At 39.7% G+C, this 19,769-nt stretch overlaps 1 protein-coding gene across 19 annotated transcripts in view; it reads right to left on the reverse strand.

Moving 5' to 3' along the window:
* The window catches only part of ARPP21 (cAMP regulated phosphoprotein 21), a 151,699-nt gene that overhangs the window by 105,470 nt on the left and 26,460 nt on the right, over window positions 1-19,769 (reverse strand). For 15 of the 19 annotated variants that reach the window (XM_019794561.2, XM_034662269.1, XM_019794564.2 and 12 more), the window contains exons 2-5: window positions 4,605-4,778; window positions 2,679-2,845; window positions 1,615-1,656; window positions 784-873 (exon numbers count right to left, since the gene is read on the reverse strand). In XM_019794561.2, coding sequence (XP_019650120.1) covers window positions 784-873; window positions 1,615-1,656; window positions 2,679-2,807 — 261 coding nt within the window. In that variant the 5' untranslated portion in view covers window positions 2,808-2,845; window positions 4,605-4,778. Of the gene's footprint in view, window positions 1-783; window positions 874-1,614; window positions 1,660-2,678; window positions 2,846-4,604; window positions 4,779-4,863; window positions 4,938-19,769 lie in introns of those variants that run through there. The other 4 variants (XM_019794559.2, XM_019794560.2, XM_019794562.2 and 1 more) reach the window with 4 other exon arrangements.

A 19,769-nucleotide genomic window follows, 5' to 3' on the forward strand; every position in this document is an offset into this window, starting at 1 on the left:
TCTGATAAAATAAGGAAAACTTCAGCTGCTAGACTATTTTTATAAAAGCTAATATGATGCCTAAAAGGCAAACAAAAATAAATGTGATATGAAGTCCCCATTTTGGTCACAGGAGGGTTTTGTCAGAATTTGAATTTTCAGACCCTAATAGTCTTGCTGTAAGGAGCAAAAATTAGTGAAAGGATCCACAGCGATATATAATAATATTAAATTCATAAAAATTTAATAATATGAAATTCACCATCACCTCAGATTCATTTCTGGACAATTTTTTCAGTATTCAGAAATCTCTACCAAAGACCATAAAAATATGTCTGCAAAGCTCAATGCACCTTATTCACTATTTCCAAAGTTTCATTAAGAGCCGAGGGTTGTGTTTCTTATAGGCAAGTGCATTTTGGGGAAGTGAGAGGTAAGAATCTCCAATAAGGAAGGAGACGGGATACTTAGGACTATATTTGGTTCGTCTTATCAAGAGAGAGCCTTTGAGGAAATGCAGCACTACCGTGCTTACTTTTTAAGTTTTTTTTTTTTTTATCTAAATTCTTTTGAATTCCTTTCCATTTGCAGTTTTCAGAGAGTCTGGAAAAAAACAAACGTAATACTCTGTGATAAACTGTTAAGCTAGTTTAGAATGTCTCATAAGCAGGGGATGAAGCCAAAAAACTATCTTTCTTTGCTTATTTTTTTTTCCCCCAAAACACTGTGTAATGCCAGATTTCCACTCATGCACACAAAGACAGATCCCATTCATGCAGTTAATGAAGATGACAGGGGGTATACCTGATCCTGAAGACTTTCACCTCCTGGTCTGGCTGAGGATTCTTCACAGACAGCAAGACTGCGAGTCAGTTTACCTTTTCCTGCTCCTGACTGGGGAGGGGAAAGGAAAGGCAAGGCAAGGAAAATAAAGACAACAAACAAAAAACATTCTCCAGCTGTCAACTTCTCTCCACTGTCCCAGAACACTCCCAAACCAGATTTCTAAAACCGAGCTTCAAATTGGCTGTTCAGTGCTGTCTCTCTACACTGTGTTGGTGGGGAGGCAGGTGGAGGAGAACATGAATAGGTGGATTTAAGGGGTGCTTTTAGCAAATTGTGGCCATCACATCGGAAACATACAAAGAATGAATTGCTGCCATTTTGTGAAATTATAAGGAGAAAAAGATGACTGAAATTAATTTCTACTAAAACTGAGTTTGGGAGGGATCTGATTGAAAACGTGTTTAAGAAGATGAGGAAAGGGACCTAACCATCAGCACCTGTTTACTTCAAGGGAGAAATCAACTGGCAAGACTAAAACATCTACCCCAGATTTTATTTAAAATGAAAACACAACAAGCAGCTACTCATTTTGCAAAGCACTGTCAAATCTGCAGTTGTGAAAACAGAATCAGGGACATACATTTGCAGCAGTGTGAACCCTAAATGCTCTAACTGAAAAGCATACAGAGTGAGAAAGAAAGACAAGAAGTGTCAACAAGACCCCATTAAAAGGGGACAGGGCCAGGAGAGCCAAGATCCACAAACGACCAGTTGAATTGGTAACCCCAACATGAAATATGCAATTGACATCCATGATATCAGCTCAATGTGGAATTTCCAGAACCCTACCTTGGATTTTCTTCTTTCTTGGTTCTGAGCTGCCAGCCGCCTCTGTATGTTAGACAAAGTAAAACAAACAAACAAACAAACAGTAAACCAACAACCAGGAGAGAGGGAGAGAGAGAGGGAGAGAGAGAGAGGAGGTTTCATTGAAGTCCAGAAATCAATAGTAACAATAAGATATTATAACCATTGGGGAGGGCTCCCCTTCCCTCTCTTCCCCAAACTTTTGACCTTTTAACTTTTAGCTCCCTCTCCTTAGAGCAGCTATGGGGGGGGGGGGGGGGGGTGCGGAGCGGGGAAGCTGACCTTGAAAGCTTTTGGCCATTATGTGGTTATCTGCCTTTGTTCACTGGTATATAAAAAGAGGTCAAAGAAAGTCAATACAGGCTATTTGCAAGTACAGTTTGTTTTCCCTCTACCAAATCTTTTGCTCTCATAAATCATGGTGTATTTAATCATATCACCTTTTCAGTACCATCAATCACCCCAATACCCCCAATACCCCTCCCCACCTGTGCTTTTCTAGGGTTTTCTCTGTCTCTGTCTTCTCTTTCTCTCTCTGGCTGTGAATTCTAGGGCTTAGGTTTGTTTGCTAATATAAATTGAAACTTGGCCTGCCCTCAGAGGTCCACAGAGCTCAGGTCTTTGATTTTTCTTAGTCAATCATGAGCTAGGTCTTCAGCTTTCCCTGGAATAGCAACTCCATTTTTAAAACTCAGCTAGCCTAAAGCTGCCTCAGGGAGAAAGTCCTCACAAGCTCCTTGAGGTGGTCTGGAAAAGACTCCGGAGATGCTGTGCACAAATTCAGTCATTATACACGATCTCTGGTTATTTTTTTTTCATTTCAGAGGGCAATTTAGAGCACCTTTTGGTCAGAAAAAAGTGATTCATATTAGAAAAGGAGCGGAGTACTTTTATGGATTTCCTATTCATTTACTAGTTAAATTCTTAAATGAAAAAAAGAAAAGAAAATAAAACAAACCTTCCAAGTATTCTGCAATATGAAAGAGAGGAACTGAACTGCGCCCAGTGGTGCGAGCTAGCCAGAGAGAAAGGGTTGCCAAGCTCACCTGCAGTTCCAGCTTCTCTTCTTCATCCAGACTCTCCGATTTCACAATGCCGTTCTCTGGGGTGGCCGACCCCTGTTCAGTCCCGCCCTCCTCCACTACTGCCTGATTCAGGTCTCCTGGCTCAGACATTCTCCCAGATGCAAATTAAAATAACAAGATGTAATGCCCTGCGAGGTTAAGAAGTCGAACATAAAGTCAGTGCACAGTGAAGCACTTCCCATTATTCTTGCGGCATATCATTTCTCCCTTTGTATTCAAATTCAAACGAGCAACTCTGGCATCTCTGCCAGTTTTACAAGAAAGGCGAAGAAGAAAGCAAGATCAAACCCCGTACCCAAGGCAAACGCATGAGGCAGATTCAGTGGCCCTATCGACACCCGTCTGCACCCATATACACACACACTTGTGAATACTCCTTGCCATCGAAATGGATAGACACATCTTAGACAGAGACACAGAACTCCCACACATCTACCAGTCCCTATACCCCAGTACAAAGGAGAAGAAAAAGAAAAAGAAAAAGAGAGCATCGCTCCAGCTCCTGAAGAGATGACCCTCAACTGCTGAGGCAAGAGGTGGTGGTATTGGTGCTCTGCTGCATGTCTAAGATGATTCAAAAATTATTTGCAAGTTTCACCCCACAGACAGGCTTTCCTGGGCATAAGGAATACTGTGTACTCTACAAGTAGGGGCAAAAATCAATTTAAGAGCTAATAATTCAGGATAAATATAAGATCTAAATTTGGCAATAAACCTTTCAGGGCCAACATTTTCAGGCTTCAAACTGACAGCTACATTATCAAAAGCAAGAGTGCTCGCCCGAGCTCCTGGCACTTGCTGGTGCACAGACCCTGTGGAAGGACGTCTCTGGCAGGCAGCTCTAAAAAAGCTATAACCACTGAACCCCGCAACGGCAGACCCACAGTACAGTACTGCACAGACGCTGGAAATGGCTTTTCGAAGTTAAAGCCTCTTATTGTTTTTTTTCTCCCTCCCTCCATACAACCCCTGACACTTCCCCTTCTGATGTGCTGTCAAATGAGGTTCATGAATAATTTAGCATTTACTTCCTCCTCAGTTTTTTTTTTTTTAAGATGTGAGGGGGAAAAAAGGAGAGAAAGGAAAGAAATACGGAAGGAATGAAGGAAGGAAAAAGAAAAAGAGAGAAAAAGAAAGACAGTGTGACCTAGAAAATCAGTTCTTCCACAGAAATTCCCAAACAATGACTGTCCTCTTCCCAGTCATTACAATGGTAATGATTATTGGACAAATCAGGGATAAGTTTCTTTGGGAGTGTTTAATTACCATTTACTAATTCAGTAACTTGATTTCCAAAGGGATATGGGAAGCATGAAAAAAATCTCAACCACAGCGATTTCTGTTGCAAATTTGCTAAGATCTACCATGACAGAACAGATGGTATCTAATGATATCTTTAAAAAACACAGGCTTACTTGGCAAAGGATTATGGGAATGTAAAAGGAAGAGTTTTCTAAAGGATGGTGGCTTGAGTCTGTGAGTTACTGGTGAGCAATGCTTTTAAGTTTGGGGAGATTTGAGGATACTCCATCCAGTGTACTCAAATAGATTCCTCATATTTCAGTGACACTGGCTGGGTTATGTGTGTAGTTAACAACGGTTCTGTTTCTCCATGGCAAACAGCTTATTTCTCAAGATATTGGGTAGAGGGAGGAGATGGACTTCTTTTGCCTTAACTCTGTCTTCAAAGCATTTCAGTACAAAAACAGATTGTGACTAGATTTAAAATGGAATGAACAAATTGAGCTCTAATTTTATAAACTATAAGCCAATTGAGTCCCTGCTCTAGATCCTGTCTGTTTTGGTTACACTGAATGACCTCTTCTAACCAAACAGGCACATTTATGTAACAAAATACAGATGACAGCCAGACAACAAGGCCTTTACCTTTCGCGCAGAATTCCTGCTGTAGGTCTTGGCGACTTACTAGCGGCTTCTGTCGTTCTACACCAGGAAAATCCACACAAGTGATCAGAGACAACTGGAGTCCCATGTCCCCATTAACAGTTCAGAATGCCCATCTCCATGCGATTCCCTTACACAGTTTGACACATCGTCAACCTGAAAAAAGATGAAAAGTCAATAATAATAATTGCAATAGTCATGGTAGGGTGAAGGACCAAATAAATAAGACCAGATTTCTAACACTAATGACCAGCTTCCAGCAAATCACGTTCACGGCTTGATCCAGCCCCACCTGTCTCGGGCTGCCTGCTTCTTCTCTAATGAAGGCTACAGCCCGGCTGTTCAAGTCAGAGCGGCACCCACGCAGGGAGCTAAAATTAACAATTGCATTATGCACCGAAGATTACTCACTTCAATTTTAACCTTTTTTAGTGAAATCTCGCACTTTATATTAACAAAAAAAAAAAAAAAAAAAAACAAGCCTGTGTGTTTGCCTCAACGAGAATCCAGATCACCTATGAGCTAAAGTCTTGCCTCCTTTTTTAACCAAAGCCTTTGTTTTAATTCTAGGTTTTAATATAATACACTTTAATGTTGTTTCTGAGACTCCTTTCTTTAGGAAAGTAATCCTAATGAAGTGTAAAGATTTCGATTTAACGGGCATTATCTATAACAGTGGGAAAAAAAAAAGAAAAAAGAAAACTTTAGCAACGGCATGGCTGAGAGAGCTCTTTCCTCCCTGCTTACAGTTTGGAAAGAATTCCTAATATTCTTGTTGGGCAGTGAACATGGTCTCCCCAATCCCTTCCCTTCCCATCAGGATTGCCTCCACCAGCTGGGCATTCTGCTTGACAGCAAAGAAAGACTGTCAGAGGGATTCAACAGATTTGCAAACTTTGAGCCCGTTGAAAACAATCCATGCTATAATGTGCACTTTCTTTTTCTCACAACTCCTACAGGAGCAGCAGCAAAGACAGCTTGAATGCAAACACAGAGACGGATTCCTAATAATATTTGCCAAAACCAAGCAGAATCTTTCCCTTCTTCTGCAACTCAGGGGCACACCTGCTAAATCCAACAGCATGCACACCCCTTCCATCACACACCCATCTTTGCAAACACTAAATGCATCTCAGTTATTTTATCTGAAGTTGAAAAACATTCTCTGCCTCCCCCTTGCTGCCCCCCTCCCAAGTTTAAATGAGCACAGCCGGTTCCTCAACGGATTTTGCTCTGGCTATATTAACGACATATTGGATTACAACACCATTTGTTGTGCAAGGGAGAAACAACTGTTGAAACTGCGATCACTAATACAGTCAGTAATTTCTAGCCTTATTCATGTGTTATTAGAATGGCCAGTTTGGCTTTGCAATATATTTCTTTGGTTGTTAGACATTATATAGCTATGAGAGACAGGCGAACATGCATTAAGGACAAAAATGGATCGCAAATCAACAGTCATTTTAGTTTTTCAATTTTGACCAGTTTCACCATGGCTACTATAACACTAGATATTAAATAGAAGTCAACATGTCTTAAAATTAAGATCTATTTAAGTAACCAGCCCATTATCTAATATGTCTCAGAATAGGTACCATGATGGATGGAATTACCACATGCTTTTTGGATTCTGTTTTCCTTTTCCCAAAGAAAATGAAGTTATCAACGATCACCGCAATCTTTTTGTCTTCTTTTCTCTGATCCTCATATTTGTACAGTGGCATTTAATCCAGCAGGTGAATGGCAATGCAGTTTTCAAATCTAAGCCTTAGATGCATTATTCCAGCCCCAGTAGGTGGATGCAAGATATAATTCTTTCCATGAAGAAAAAGGAAGTACAAACTGATATTCACGTAACCAACTCAAAGCGTGAACAGCCTGGATACATGTGTGCGTAATTACCAGGACACATTTTGAAATAGCACTGAGCTCTACAGTCAGCGAGGTATTATTCTTGCATGCCTGAATCATAAAGTCATCATCTACCGAGATAAAAGGGAATATGGGCATATGGGAATGAGCAGAGAGGAACATATGGATCACAAATATTTTTGTAACTGATTAAAATTGTTCTCTTTGCTAAGAAAGCAGTGCCAGGAAATCAACCCTACTCCAGCTTTCTGTTCGCCAAACTACCCGACTCTTCCACTGCTATTTAATCTTAATCTGTTCAAATTTTTCCCATTTTCACAAAAAAGCAAAACTATTTTTAACAAATATCCAACATTGGATTAATGGAGATGCTGGCCAACTTTCAATTGTTAGAGTGGGAGGGGTGGAGGGAGCAAAAGGAGACCCTGTACAAAGGCACAAAATAAAAGTTACGGCAATTCTTTCAGCGGAAACAATACTGTAACCATAATTTAAGGGATAGTATTTAGCAAAGGCAGTCAATCGCTTGCAAAACAAGCTATAGGAAATTGATCAACAGTGCTGTCAATTGTTTTCCATGAGGAAAATGAGTAAAATCACTACCACTTCTCATGTTTAGGTTGTTTCTTCTCAAGCTTACTTTAGAGTTGAAAATAGTAGCAATTGTGGGATCGCAGGGATGAGAAAGCCAGGGAAAGGGGAGCAAGGTGCAACGGCTGGGCTGTCATGTGGAGAAAGCTCAGGATTAGATTCAAATTCCAGGAGTAATTTAGTTCTCAGGGGATATCTAAAATGGGAAATTAAAGTTGAATTCTATTAGCAAGTTGGGCAGGTCACTTTATTAGTCACTTTCCTCGTAATCCTTTTACTAAAAATCAACACAGGATGACTAATCTTATCCCAAATCAATATAGGTAATGTTTGAGGAAATGATACAATCAACATGCATTTATTTGAACAATTGAGATGTTTCTCCCCTAATGTATAATGTATTGCTCCTTCTTCTTCGTCTTCTTCTTTTTTTAAAGCTGGTCAAAGTTCTGCAAAGTATATCACTTGCAAATTGTGGGGATATTACTGATTTGTCAATTGGCTGTGTGAGGTTTTTGAAAACTGTGACACCTTAGAAGCTAAAGGCACATCTTGTTCTCAAAACAGGTATTCTTTTAAATCTTAAAAATATTCTGAGTATGTAAAATTAAGTTTAAAGAGGAAAAAAAAGTAATTGGAATATGATCATTTCAAAATGAGATCAACCATGGAATGAACAGAGTGTGCAGACCAACATCTTAAACAAGTTTGAAATTTTCCCGGGGCAGTAAAACATCAAAAACAAATTTTCACAGAAGTTTAATTTCCAAAGAAAATTTTCTTCTTCAATACAAGAAACGGTCAACCAGTAGCTCTACCCTCTAATTAAACTCTTTGGTCAACTCAATGCACAGGCATTCTGTAAGATTCTTGAGTAACCCGAGCAAATGCCAAAATAACCAGACAACTGTTTTGGAGGAAGAACCTAGGGAGTATTTAAGAGAAGGAATTCTCATACTAGGGTTTTAGGGTTGGAAAGATTTTACATGAATATTCTTATTTGAGTTTTAAGAGCTAGGCACCTTATAAACATGTAGGAGATCATATGTAGAGTATCACTTTTTCTTCTTTAAGCAGTGGAGTAAACTAGACACAGACATAACTTAGATCAACATTTAGCAGAATCCCAGTAATGGAAATAACTGATGTCACAGCTTTGGACATAAAAACAGCCTCATAATAATCACAAGTGCCTTTAAAACAAGAGAGGTCTGATCTCAGTAAAAACAGCCAACAGAAAAAAGCCAATGTTTCCATTCTTCGTTCTTTTTTTTTTTTTTTAAAGATTTTAGTTATTCTTTTGACAGAGAGAGAGACAGCCAGTGAGAGAGGAAGCACAAGCAGGGGGAGTGGGAGAGGAAGAAGCAGGCTCCTAGCGTTGGAGCCCGAAATGGGGCTCGATCCCAGAACGCCAGGATCACGCCCTGAGCCGAAGGCAGATGCTTGACGACTGAGCCACCCAGGTGCCCCCATTCTTCGTTCTTACAACAAGTCTTATGAAACCTGTACTATGTGCAAGGATGTTCCACCTTATGACACGGTATTCAAGTCAACCAATACAAGGTCAACAAAACACTTTTTTCTAAAAATGCAAAATAAAAGTTGAATGATTCTAATGGATCCACGTGAGAAATGTTAAAGATGGATTGAGTAATTTTATCTTCACCGTCCACTTTGTGATTATTCATGAAGTGGAAAAGAAAGATGACTTTTGCTTTTATAATTCTTAAATATTTTCTCAACATATCTCAAAGGTAGGAAACATAAACTTGGGAAAGGAGTCTATTACATTGGATCCCAGAATAAGTTAAATGAATATCGCCATAGCATGAACTAATTGATGAAAGTAATGGCATGAAATGTGGCTGGGGTTGATAGAAGATCTTACATTTGGGTTCTAAAAAAACAGGTTACATCACTTGGAATTTTTAGCTTAGACAAGAGAAGACTTAGAAAGGACATCATAGCTATTTTCAAATGCTTAAAGAATATTCAGAAAAAGAGAAATTAGCCTTGGCCTTGCTCCAAAATTTAGAACTAGTGAAAAAGAAAAAAAAAAAAAAAGAACCTACCTTTTTAAACACAGAACTACCATATGATCCAGTACTTCAACTCCTAGATATATATCCAAAAGGATTGAAAGCAGGGACTTGAACAGATATTTGTACACAGTGTTCATGGCAAAATTATTCATAACGACCAAAAGGATGAAAACAACCCAAGTGTCTATCAACAGATGAATGGATAAACAGAACGCACTATACACATGCAGTGGGATATCACTCAGCTTTAGGAAGGAACAGAATCCAGATACATGCTACAAGACGGCTGGACTATGAAAATATTATGAGCCAGACATATAACAAATAGTGTATGACTCTACTTATATGTACCTAGAATAGGCCAGCCCATAGAAACAGAGTAGATGTTTCCAGGGGTTGGAGGTAAGGAGGAAAGGAGTTGTTATTTAGTTGGTACAGAGGTTTTGTTGCAGATGACGAAAAAGCTATGGGTATAGTTGTGGTGATGGTTATGCAATACTATGAATGTATTTAATGCCACTGAATTGTACATTTAGGAAAGGCTAAAATGATAAATATCATATCATTTATATTTTATCACAATAAAAAAGAACCTACAAAAACTTTTTCTCCCTGAATATGATATAAATCACAGGTAAACAGATCAATATACATACAAAGAGATCAAAGGCAGAAAATGATAGTCCAAGAGGAAGAACTGTCATTCTACTTCACAAATTTCCTCTGATGTATCAATAACACGTACATGTATAGACAAGTTCTGTGGATATAACTTGCCCAGACTTGTACTTGACTTATAGATACCCAATAAATGGGACCATCATCACCCTCATCATCATCTCAGCAGTCTTGTCTTTGGCAAGATAGGCTTTGCTATTCAATTTATTTTATCTAATATGGACATTCCAGGAATAAAGAGGTTAGGATGTGTCGTACTGAGAACCTTCCACTACACCTCTACCAGAATCAGTGTGTCTGTGGCCAATGCGTTCTCCCCCACGCAAGATAACAGACACCGTTTCTAACTGAAAAAGACAATTCTGGGCATGTTCTTAGCGCAATGCAAACATGGGGCTGTCAATAATCTGGATGAGAGAGCTGGCTGTAACAAAGCAGCTGGTCAGTAGGAGCTTGTCATGTCACTGACTCACCTTTTTTGTTTGTTTGTTTGCAAATTTTTTATTGCCGAAAAGGAGAATTTTCTGACCAAAATCAATGCCACAGACAGCAGGGCTAATAGCTCTGCTGCCAAAATTGAAAATAATCCAAGACTCAGAAAAAGCATTGAGGCTTATATGGGTTTGACTGTGTGAGCCCTGGGACTGGGACTATACTTGGAAATTTTAAATAGTCTTAACTCTTATGACACATACCAACTAATCACCACCTTTATTTCCTAGCTCATCTTAGAGTCTAAGAATGATTTATCCATTTACAAGGTAGTATCATCTAACCTCTAGCCAGGTACGATCTCCTAAAAAAAATATGCAAGTATCCAGAGACACACAGCACTGCAAAGACCCTCGACATAAGCCAATCTAGCTGACATTACATCGAGCAACCTGGGCAAGATCCACAAACATATAGTGACAGAGTGGGGTCAAAAACATTGTCATTTTGATTGAGGATCAGAGCTCTTTTTAATACCTTGTGTTCCTCTAGTGACGACTCTCTCAGAAAGCTAGGCCAGGCTCACCTAATCTATGCGATTAAATTTCCAAGATAGTTTGAGAGAGACCAATACAATGTTTCTCACTAGACCACTATCTTCCCCCCCTAACAGGAGCCATCAAATACTGCATACAAACTGCACAAATGTATCGTCTGATGATGTATGTGTTTCTTCTCTGATTTTATCCCTAATATCACATGGATGTATGTGGCTTTCTAGAAATTTTTCTCAGCCTTTCTCTTTTAAAATCCTAAAAGCTCACAAACCATAATTATCAGAATGACCTAAAGTTATCTGCTAGCTATCTGCTCAATTTCCTCCTTCTACCTGTGGAACTCACAGTACTACCCATCTTTCCAGAAGCCATACAGGAAATCACATGCCTGCAGGATTCCCAGATAAAGCGTGCCCAGGGTTTGCAGGAAGGCATTATAAATATTTAATGTGGAACAATTAATTAGAATCTATACTGGTGCCAGAACACATGTAACCTTTAGTAATGAATGTCTCCCCGATCTTCAGGCAGAAAAAAATCAGGATTTCAGAGTTGGGGAGTTGCCTTGTAATTCCAAGTATAACTAAAGCAATTTTGTGTGTGTGTGTGAACTTAAATAACACTGCTGGGATCTTGCTGATAATGATACCATATAACTTTGCCAAAATAAGAAAGATTCCTAAATAATTAGATCTTCCAGGAATCCTATTGGGTTACATACTCATCCTAAATATCTCAATATCACTATACTGTGATCTCCTACAACAGGCAACACTATTTCAGGGATCAAGGGGAGACCAACTGAAATGGTACTTTTGTTTGGGTGTTATTAATCTCACAGGTGCTCAAACTTCCAAATCCTAAATTCAGTTCAGTTCAATACAGTATTCAAAAATGTCCTCTTTTGGAGAATCTCGATGCTAAGAAAATAACCCATTATCTATTTTCAGTTATTTGTACTGGAGACACCTCGTAATGGAGCAAGGATTTGTCACAAAATGCATATTTTCAACTCCGGCTCAAAAGATTCAAAATTATAAAAATTCATCATCAAGAGAACAGGCACTTTAAAGAAAGGGAGGAGAGAAATATTAATTTTATTCAGCACATCTGACATGAACTCTTCTCCTTCATTCCTACAAGAAGTGAAGGAAGCATCTGTCACTTCAAAAACAATGAAACTTAACAAATGTGATGCAATGATAGGTGGCAGAGTGGGAGCTAAATGTCTGAGTTATTAAAACCTTTCTTGCAGAAGAGAAGAAAGGAAGAGACATGTAGATAAAATGAATAAAAGCAAAGACAAATTGATAAATTGTTACTCTGTCAGATGTTTGAAATGACCATAAAATTCATGTTTTTCCCAAATGTAAATTAGGAAAAATAAGAGGTTTTCATCGCAGCAATGTCTCTATTTTCCCTTACGTCAGTGTGTAGTATTTGGTGCCATAGATTATGAATATTTCACGCCTAATGTTGTCTCTTCAGAATTATCATTACCAAACCTAATCAAAAAAATTAACATAGGAGTTTAAATTACCTGCCCATGACCTCAGCTCTGCCTCGCCCGCACCCCCCAGCCCACCACAGAATGGGAAGGTTTTCCAAGGGAAAAAAGAAATCAAAGGGCGCTTCCCCAAAATAAAACGCCAAAATGTCCTAAGGGTCTTAAGGGTCTCTGACTGCAGAGGGAGTGCTCTACTCCCAAAAGGGAGGGAGAGATGGAGGAGGGAGAGATGTAGCAGAAACGGATGTATGCTGCCATCCCAAGTACAGCATGGGGAATTTCAGGAGACGGAGGAGCAAAGAGAATTTCTACTTACAGAGGGTAGCTCTCTGGGCTTCTTTTAACAGGATTCAACAACCACACCAACAAATGCTTTTCTTGAGTGTTTACTTTGATATGGATAATTTTGGGTTGTTTTCCATACCTATCAACTGCACCATTCATTGCTAGCCGAAAGAGGGGAAGACAGCAAGCTGCCTACTTGCCCTGTCTCTTAAGTATGAAGTCAGCTGGTTGTTGACTCCTTCAATCACTGAATCCCCCAGGTCGTCAAAATGCAAATGAGTCGTTCCTTAAGGAGGCCCCATATTTGCATCAAGTCCTAAAAATCACTCCCCCCCACCATTCTCTAAGCTGCACTGTGCCTGTTTCAGTCTACCTCTGCATTAGCTTCAGTGCTGAGAAGAATGTCTGGCATGTAGCCTGGCTTGTTGACTCAGGGAAGGAAAGGAAGCTCCACCTCTCTCTGCATTCTAATCAGTGATGGCTGGGGGAATTTTCCGGGTTTCTGCTTTCTCCACCTAAAAGCCAAGGCATCTAATCACTCAGAGACCTACTAATCAATGTGGGAAGGGTTAAGGGAAAACCCCCAACAGCCACTAAATGGCAAAAAGGCAAAACTGTGACATGTTTCTGAACGTATGGGTGTCAAGAAGGCTCCTTTCCATCGGAGAGAAAGTGGGAACTTATTTATTGAGCATCTACTGCGTGGAACATTCCATGACCTTCTGGGTAGGATACTAGAGAGAGGAAAGACATGGTGCTGGCCCTGAAGGAGCTACCAATCTAACTAGAGAAGTCAACAGATGGGGAGATTTAAGAGCAAAGCAACCCAGAGGACTAAAGCATATGACACAAACAATACAGCACTGCTAACCCGAGACTTAAGGTTTCTTCAAAGTCTTCTGCTCTCAAAGAATAATTTTGAACCCAATCTTAAGGGAACTAGTAGATACAATGAACAGAAAATGGACAATGGAAAGACATTTTTACTGAAGATAAAAGGAAAATGTTGGTCCCCTGAATGGAAAACACACATGCACGCAAATTTCTTCAGACCGTTAGTAGTTTCTGAGTTTTCTTGAGAAAAGTGATGGCATCAATCAAATGCATGACTTGTCGTAATTCAACTAGCCTTGCTCACATTTCCAGGCTAAAGGGGATATAGAAGTAGTGCCTCTCATTTCTCCGGAATCTACTCCTTTCACTGATTACATAGTTTCCTTGGGTGTTCCCTCTATGGAGCCCTCGCCCACCTGTCACCACCCCTTTCAGGAGGCAGTGGCGCGCACTTCAAGATGCAGTGGTGTTCATGCCACAAAGAGGAAGATGATCTCTCCCCATTGCATGTGCCAGCTCTGCCCCTTCCTGAATGCGAGAGCACTGTATTTTTGCTGCTGTGTTTTTCCCTTCTTTACACCACCAAACATAGTGCTACACAAAATGATGCAGCAAGAGCCCTGCAAACCCAGTCATGAAAACTAAAAAGCCACCGTGCTGAGATCAACACATCTGCTAGCGAAAATATAAGATAAGTAATTCCTGCTATTCTCAGACTTCCTGTAAGAAGATGCACCTGAAAGGCTTGATAAATGAATGCCTGTGACATTGGCATGTTTTTGGCTCCAGTGGGTAGCAGCATGGTGTTGGAATTTTTCCTCCCCGCAATTAAATCTCTAGAAAGCATATTTCAAAGGTAGATGCAGGAGAGTTACAGCAAAATCACCACATGACATGTGTGGGTTCAGGATCTCCTGAAGAAAGGTGGTAGTCCTTCTGATGGTGCCTCCTTTCCTGGAAGGCAGGCAAGCAGTCAGCAGGTGGAAGGAGCTATTTATCTACAGAGAGAGGACTCCCAGAGACTCAGGTAGAACAAACGTATAGGGGATGAAAGCCAAAATGCAAAACAAGGTCTCCAGGCTTTTATTTCTATGCCACCAGGAGTTTGGCTTGATTTGGATCCTGCTCTAAATATAAGCATCTGAAGAAATGTGGCAGATGACTAATGTGGCCACTGGAGGGTAATTCCCTGGACAGAGGGCTGGTAATTCCCTGGACATCTGGGACTGTTGATGGTGCTTAACACGCAGCAGAAGCTCAATCCACACCAGTTTGCTTAAAGGAGAAATGGGTATTTTCCTGGGAGGGAAACGTTTTCAGGTAACTTCCAATGCAGAGTCTGTGTTTTTGAAGTGCCCGGGGCTCAGCCAGAAGACATATGAACTGATGTGTGCCCGCTAGTGTTGGGCAGCCCTCTAGCTCCAGGGCCATCTGTGGCAATGCTGATTGGACCCCAGATGCTGCACTTGGAAAGTAACCTAAAGGGAGCACGTTGTTGGTCATTTGAAGGAGAGGGGCTGCAGTGCAAAGTTGGCCTGCCTGCGGCCACTCAACGTCAAAACTGCAATCACATGACTGCTCCCTTCCTCAACAGGTTGACCAGACGGGATGATGTCTCCCCTTTCTCCCTGTCCCAACCTCATGGAAAGTTTTCATTATTTTTTTAATAAAATGTTTTCACTTAAAGGGACAGTTAAAAGTTAGAGTTAGTTGCATTCAAGACGACAAGCATTTGTAGGTGAAGGCCTTCTCCTTTGATGGACTCCCCTACCTTGGTTGTTCTCTATAAAACCTGACAAGACCCTTCCTCCCTGAGAAACCCACATCAAGGGAAATGGGATTTTGCATTTTTTAATTCTCTATATTTTTAAATACCTAGTACATTTTGAGAATCTTATAAAAATACGAGCTGGCATAAGCTCTGTGAGGTATTACAGCCTGCTAGAGTTGACTATTGATGAAGAAAGAGAAAAAGCAGGTTCTGAAACCACTGTATGTGAAAGGACTGGCAGAAATGATTAATGCCAGTCAAGAGACACATGGACAGTCTCAACACAAAGTGTTGAGAGATGCCAGCATGTGGTCCCAGGGCTGAAGGTTCCTATGACTCTTGAAGGAAAAGGGTCAAGCTGTTTGCAGAACTCCCAAGGCTTCCTGATGGTGAAGTTGAAGATTGGGGCTCATTTTATTCATGGCATTCTGTAATGCCTAAGCTAAGGGCCTGGAGGGCATTATCTACTTTGCACATGTGTGGTGTCATTAAAATGAAATAGTCTTGAAGCTTACTTGCTTTCCAGGCACTTCGATGGAAGAAAACTGCTAGGGCCCCAATGCAAACTGAGGTTCCTATAAGGCACGAGGCTGTCCCACCCACTTCAGGGTCTCTGAAATGCAACCTTGTGCTTAAAACTCAATGGACATAGCATCCCAACAAAGTAGGGCAGCCTGATCCCTGGGATGAGGCTGGGAATTGGTATTGCACCAAACATACCTGAATGCAGTTGTTAGAAGTTTGCAAGAATGTACATCGAGGGTAGAGATCGGAAATGTCAGGCTGAAATTATCTGGGAAAGAATCGAATTTATGATGTGATATATCACAGAAAGAAAAGATCCGCCAATCGTATGTAATATGCAATGCTCAGGTTTTGAACTACAGCTTATTTGTGATACCTTCAAGATTTTAAACATATATAAAAAAGAAGTCAGTCATTGTATTCATAACACGTAGCAAAACGCACTCTGAAGTAGAATCTGGTTTTGCTGGATATGGTCTCCTTAATAAAAAGTCCAAGGCCTCAACATGGGGAAAAACTACAAAGTGGAGAAAAAAACATTATAACCTTTCTTTACTCATAATGGTAAATTAGAAAGAAGAGGGGAGGAGACAGGGATGGAGAGAAGGGAAGAAGGCAGGCATGCTGGCCCAACTGTCAGAAACAACATGCAAACTTTATCTGTGAAAGTGGAACACAGAGTATTCGGAGGAATTCATGAGGAAGCCTGAAAAACAGATTAATTTTCACAAACCGATTTAAAACTGGAAAGACAAAAAGAGCCAATCACCCATTATTACTGACATTTAAACAGGGACAGGATTGTTCATTAGATAAATAATATGTTAGGGATAGCATTGCCCTATATTTGTTAAACCATGGTATGTAGAAAAATGTGCTCTAGGGCACCTGGGTGTGGCACAGCGGTTAAGCGTCTGCCTTCGGCTCAGGGCGTGATCCCAGCGTTATGGGATCGAGCCCCACATCAGGCTTCTCCGCTATGAGCCTGCTTCTTCCTCTTCCACTCCCCCTGCTTGTGTTCCTCTCTCGCTGGCTGTCTCTATCTCTGTCAAATAAATAAATACAAATCTTTAAAAAAAGAAAAAAGAAAACGTGCTCTACACTTCAAATGATTACATAGTTTCACTGAAAAAAAAAAGATATAAGGAAGGTAAAGAACACAATGGAATCCTGTTACTTTTCAAAAGTAATCTACATGATGACGAAAAGTAATTTGAATGTATAAGTGCCAATGAATTCTAAGCATATTAACATGAATGACTAGCTTCACAAGGTTTACATACTAAGTAAGGATGAAGGTGTATCTATCTATAATATCTATCTATCTATCTATCATCTATCTATCTGTCATCATCATCATCTATCTATCTATCGAGAGAGGGAGGGAGGGATAGAAGGAGGGAGAGAGACAGAGACAGAATGCATGCGTGCTTGTGCATATGTAATTTGTACAATCCCAGGTCTTTGAAACAATCCTCTGTGGTCTAAAACTATTCCTATAACCTGGCGGATTCCATTTCAATTCTGGAAATACTGACTTTCTATCAGAAGTTCTGTGGCCTGACTCTTCTTATAAGGCTTGCATACGCCCATAGAAGCCAATTTCAGGTCAGGCCATGATTATTCCAATTCTCAGAGACTCCAGCATGAGCAAGGGGCTAGTAACTCATGAGCAGAACACGTAGACTATTCCCTCCCCTGGTAATCCACTGGGCTCACCAAAATGCCAAATTTAAGGTGATTCTGCAAACCTCAAAAAAGTGCTGCCTATTTAGATATTCTCTGCATGCTGTAGCATTTAGACATGAGTCCAGTCAGCCACATTTGGAAGATTTTTGTCCTTAAACAAGTGCTTTGGTTATAAGTAAAACCCACCTCATCACCTGGCCTTCTTTGGGCACAACTTGGTTGAATGGCTTGGGTTTTGTTGCCAATTATGTGTCCTGGCATCATTATTAAAAACTGGTTAGAAAATTTAGGAAGCTTTCTTTTAAAAGGTATTATGATGCAGCATTTTCACATATTTTATTTTTTCAACAGTTGTATAAATAAATCAGGAGTAAATTTATTTCATTGTTTTTGTTTTCTCCTTCACGCATTACAACTGAATTATCTAGGCAGGGCTCTTAGTGGATTTTGAAAGATAATTGCAGGCTTTTCTTGAAATACATAGTGGCGCAAAAGTTTCTTTTCTGACTGACAATAATAAGTTACTGATATTATATTCACCATGGCGTATATAAAGTGCACCCTTTAACCTTCTTAATGGAAATTCTCTGTAAACGCGCTCGCACACACACACACACACACCTGGGATATATGGATCTATAGGATATAGATATAAATACAATATTTCTTGGAAGTAATATATATGGCTTTCCCCCAAAGGTTTGTGGCTCCCATTTTTTCTATCCTTATTTTAGTAGGGATATGCTCCCACAAAAATAATACTTCTGTATTTAGGACAACCCCCCCAATGGATAAAAAGAAAGTCAGAGGTGATACAGTGATGTTCTAGTCACCGTTCCTGGTACACAACTGCTATAAACCTGGCACATAAAGATCTGCCTTTTTAAAATCAATGTCTATTCAAGGATGTGTATGGTGTCAACACGTGTGCTCCATTGCCAGCTCCCAGAGTGCATTATTTTGGAGTGCTGATAGATCGATACCATTCAAAATTTCATTGCAAGTTGAGATATTGTGTCATCTAACTCCCCATTTCAGACTAGATTGTATTTCCCTTTCATTAACCATAAGACTCTTACAGTGCGTCTTTCCTCTTGTTTTCTTTTAACGCAGCACCTCTATAACACACATTAAGAAGTAAGGCAAGCTACAGATGGAGGCCAGCTTTCAACGAACACTGCAAACAAGACTGGCTTCTTCAGGAAGAATCCATCAGTTACGCATCTCTCTCTTACCAAAGTTCTTTAAAAACAGGGACTATCTTTATTTTTCTGTACTGAAACACCTGGCAGTCAGCAATGGTTTGATGAAGCACTCATTTAACAAATTAATACATAATTTGACCAAATCATGAGATTACGGTGCCTTGTCATAATGCAAAACTGTGGAGGTCTCCCTCTCAAATTAGCAATTATTTCCCCCATTATCATTATCATCGCCATAAATCACATTGGTAAATAAAACTACTTTTACTGTGATATAATTTAAGATTTTACATAAAAATAAAGTTAAATGCTAATATGAGCAGAGACAATTTGAAACAATTCCAATATAACTATTGGATGCTCACTCTGTGCCTGACATTATTTTGATTAAAAATTATAGTATAAATGGACTAACCCTTAAATGTCTCATTTTGGAGTGGAGGAAACTGAGTCACAGAGGCATGAAGTACCCTAGCCAAGATTTTACTCTAGGAAAGGGTGGGGCCAGAGTTCAAATCCTGCCAGACAGGTCCAAAAACTTCAACTTTAACCACAACACTTTGAGATGAGCGAGGATAACAGGCACCACATGCCGGGCGGGAAATACTAAAGGCACCCCAGAGCAATGCCAGGGTGATTGATGGGATGGACAGCACATGCGCGCATGCATACACTTGTCTGAATGTTTTCAAGTGAAACTGTTCTACTCTTCTTTTCAAAAAAGTCAACATAAAGATGGAGAAGAAACCAAAAAATAATGAGCGAATTCAAATTGGCTATTTGTAGCATTCATTACACTGTGAAGCATGTTTGTGGTTGCAATGTAATTACCCATTTAGTCAGAAAACATGGAAGTAAAGACAATGCAGACCATTGTTAATAAAATCAAAAGTATAGAATAATTACTTCTAATGCAATGTGCAATAAAGAACTGAGTTTATGAAAACATGTTTTAAGAGGATGTCAAAGATAAAACTAAAGAAAAACACCTTATACATAAACCAATGTAATGAAATTTTAAAATCTACTTTAAAAATGCCAAAGGAATCTCAAGACTAGTTATATAAACATTTAAATGATCACAAAATGTTTTGTGCCTGGAATAAATATCAAAGTCAATACAACTCAATTGCATTAAACAACCAAGTCAGTAACA

This window comes from Ailuropoda melanoleuca, chromosome 6 (assembly GCF_002007445.2).
Source record: "Ailuropoda melanoleuca isolate Jingjing chromosome 6, ASM200744v2, whole genome shotgun sequence".
NCBI classification, from domain to species: domain Eukaryota; kingdom Metazoa; phylum Chordata; class Mammalia; order Carnivora; family Ursidae; genus Ailuropoda; species Ailuropoda melanoleuca.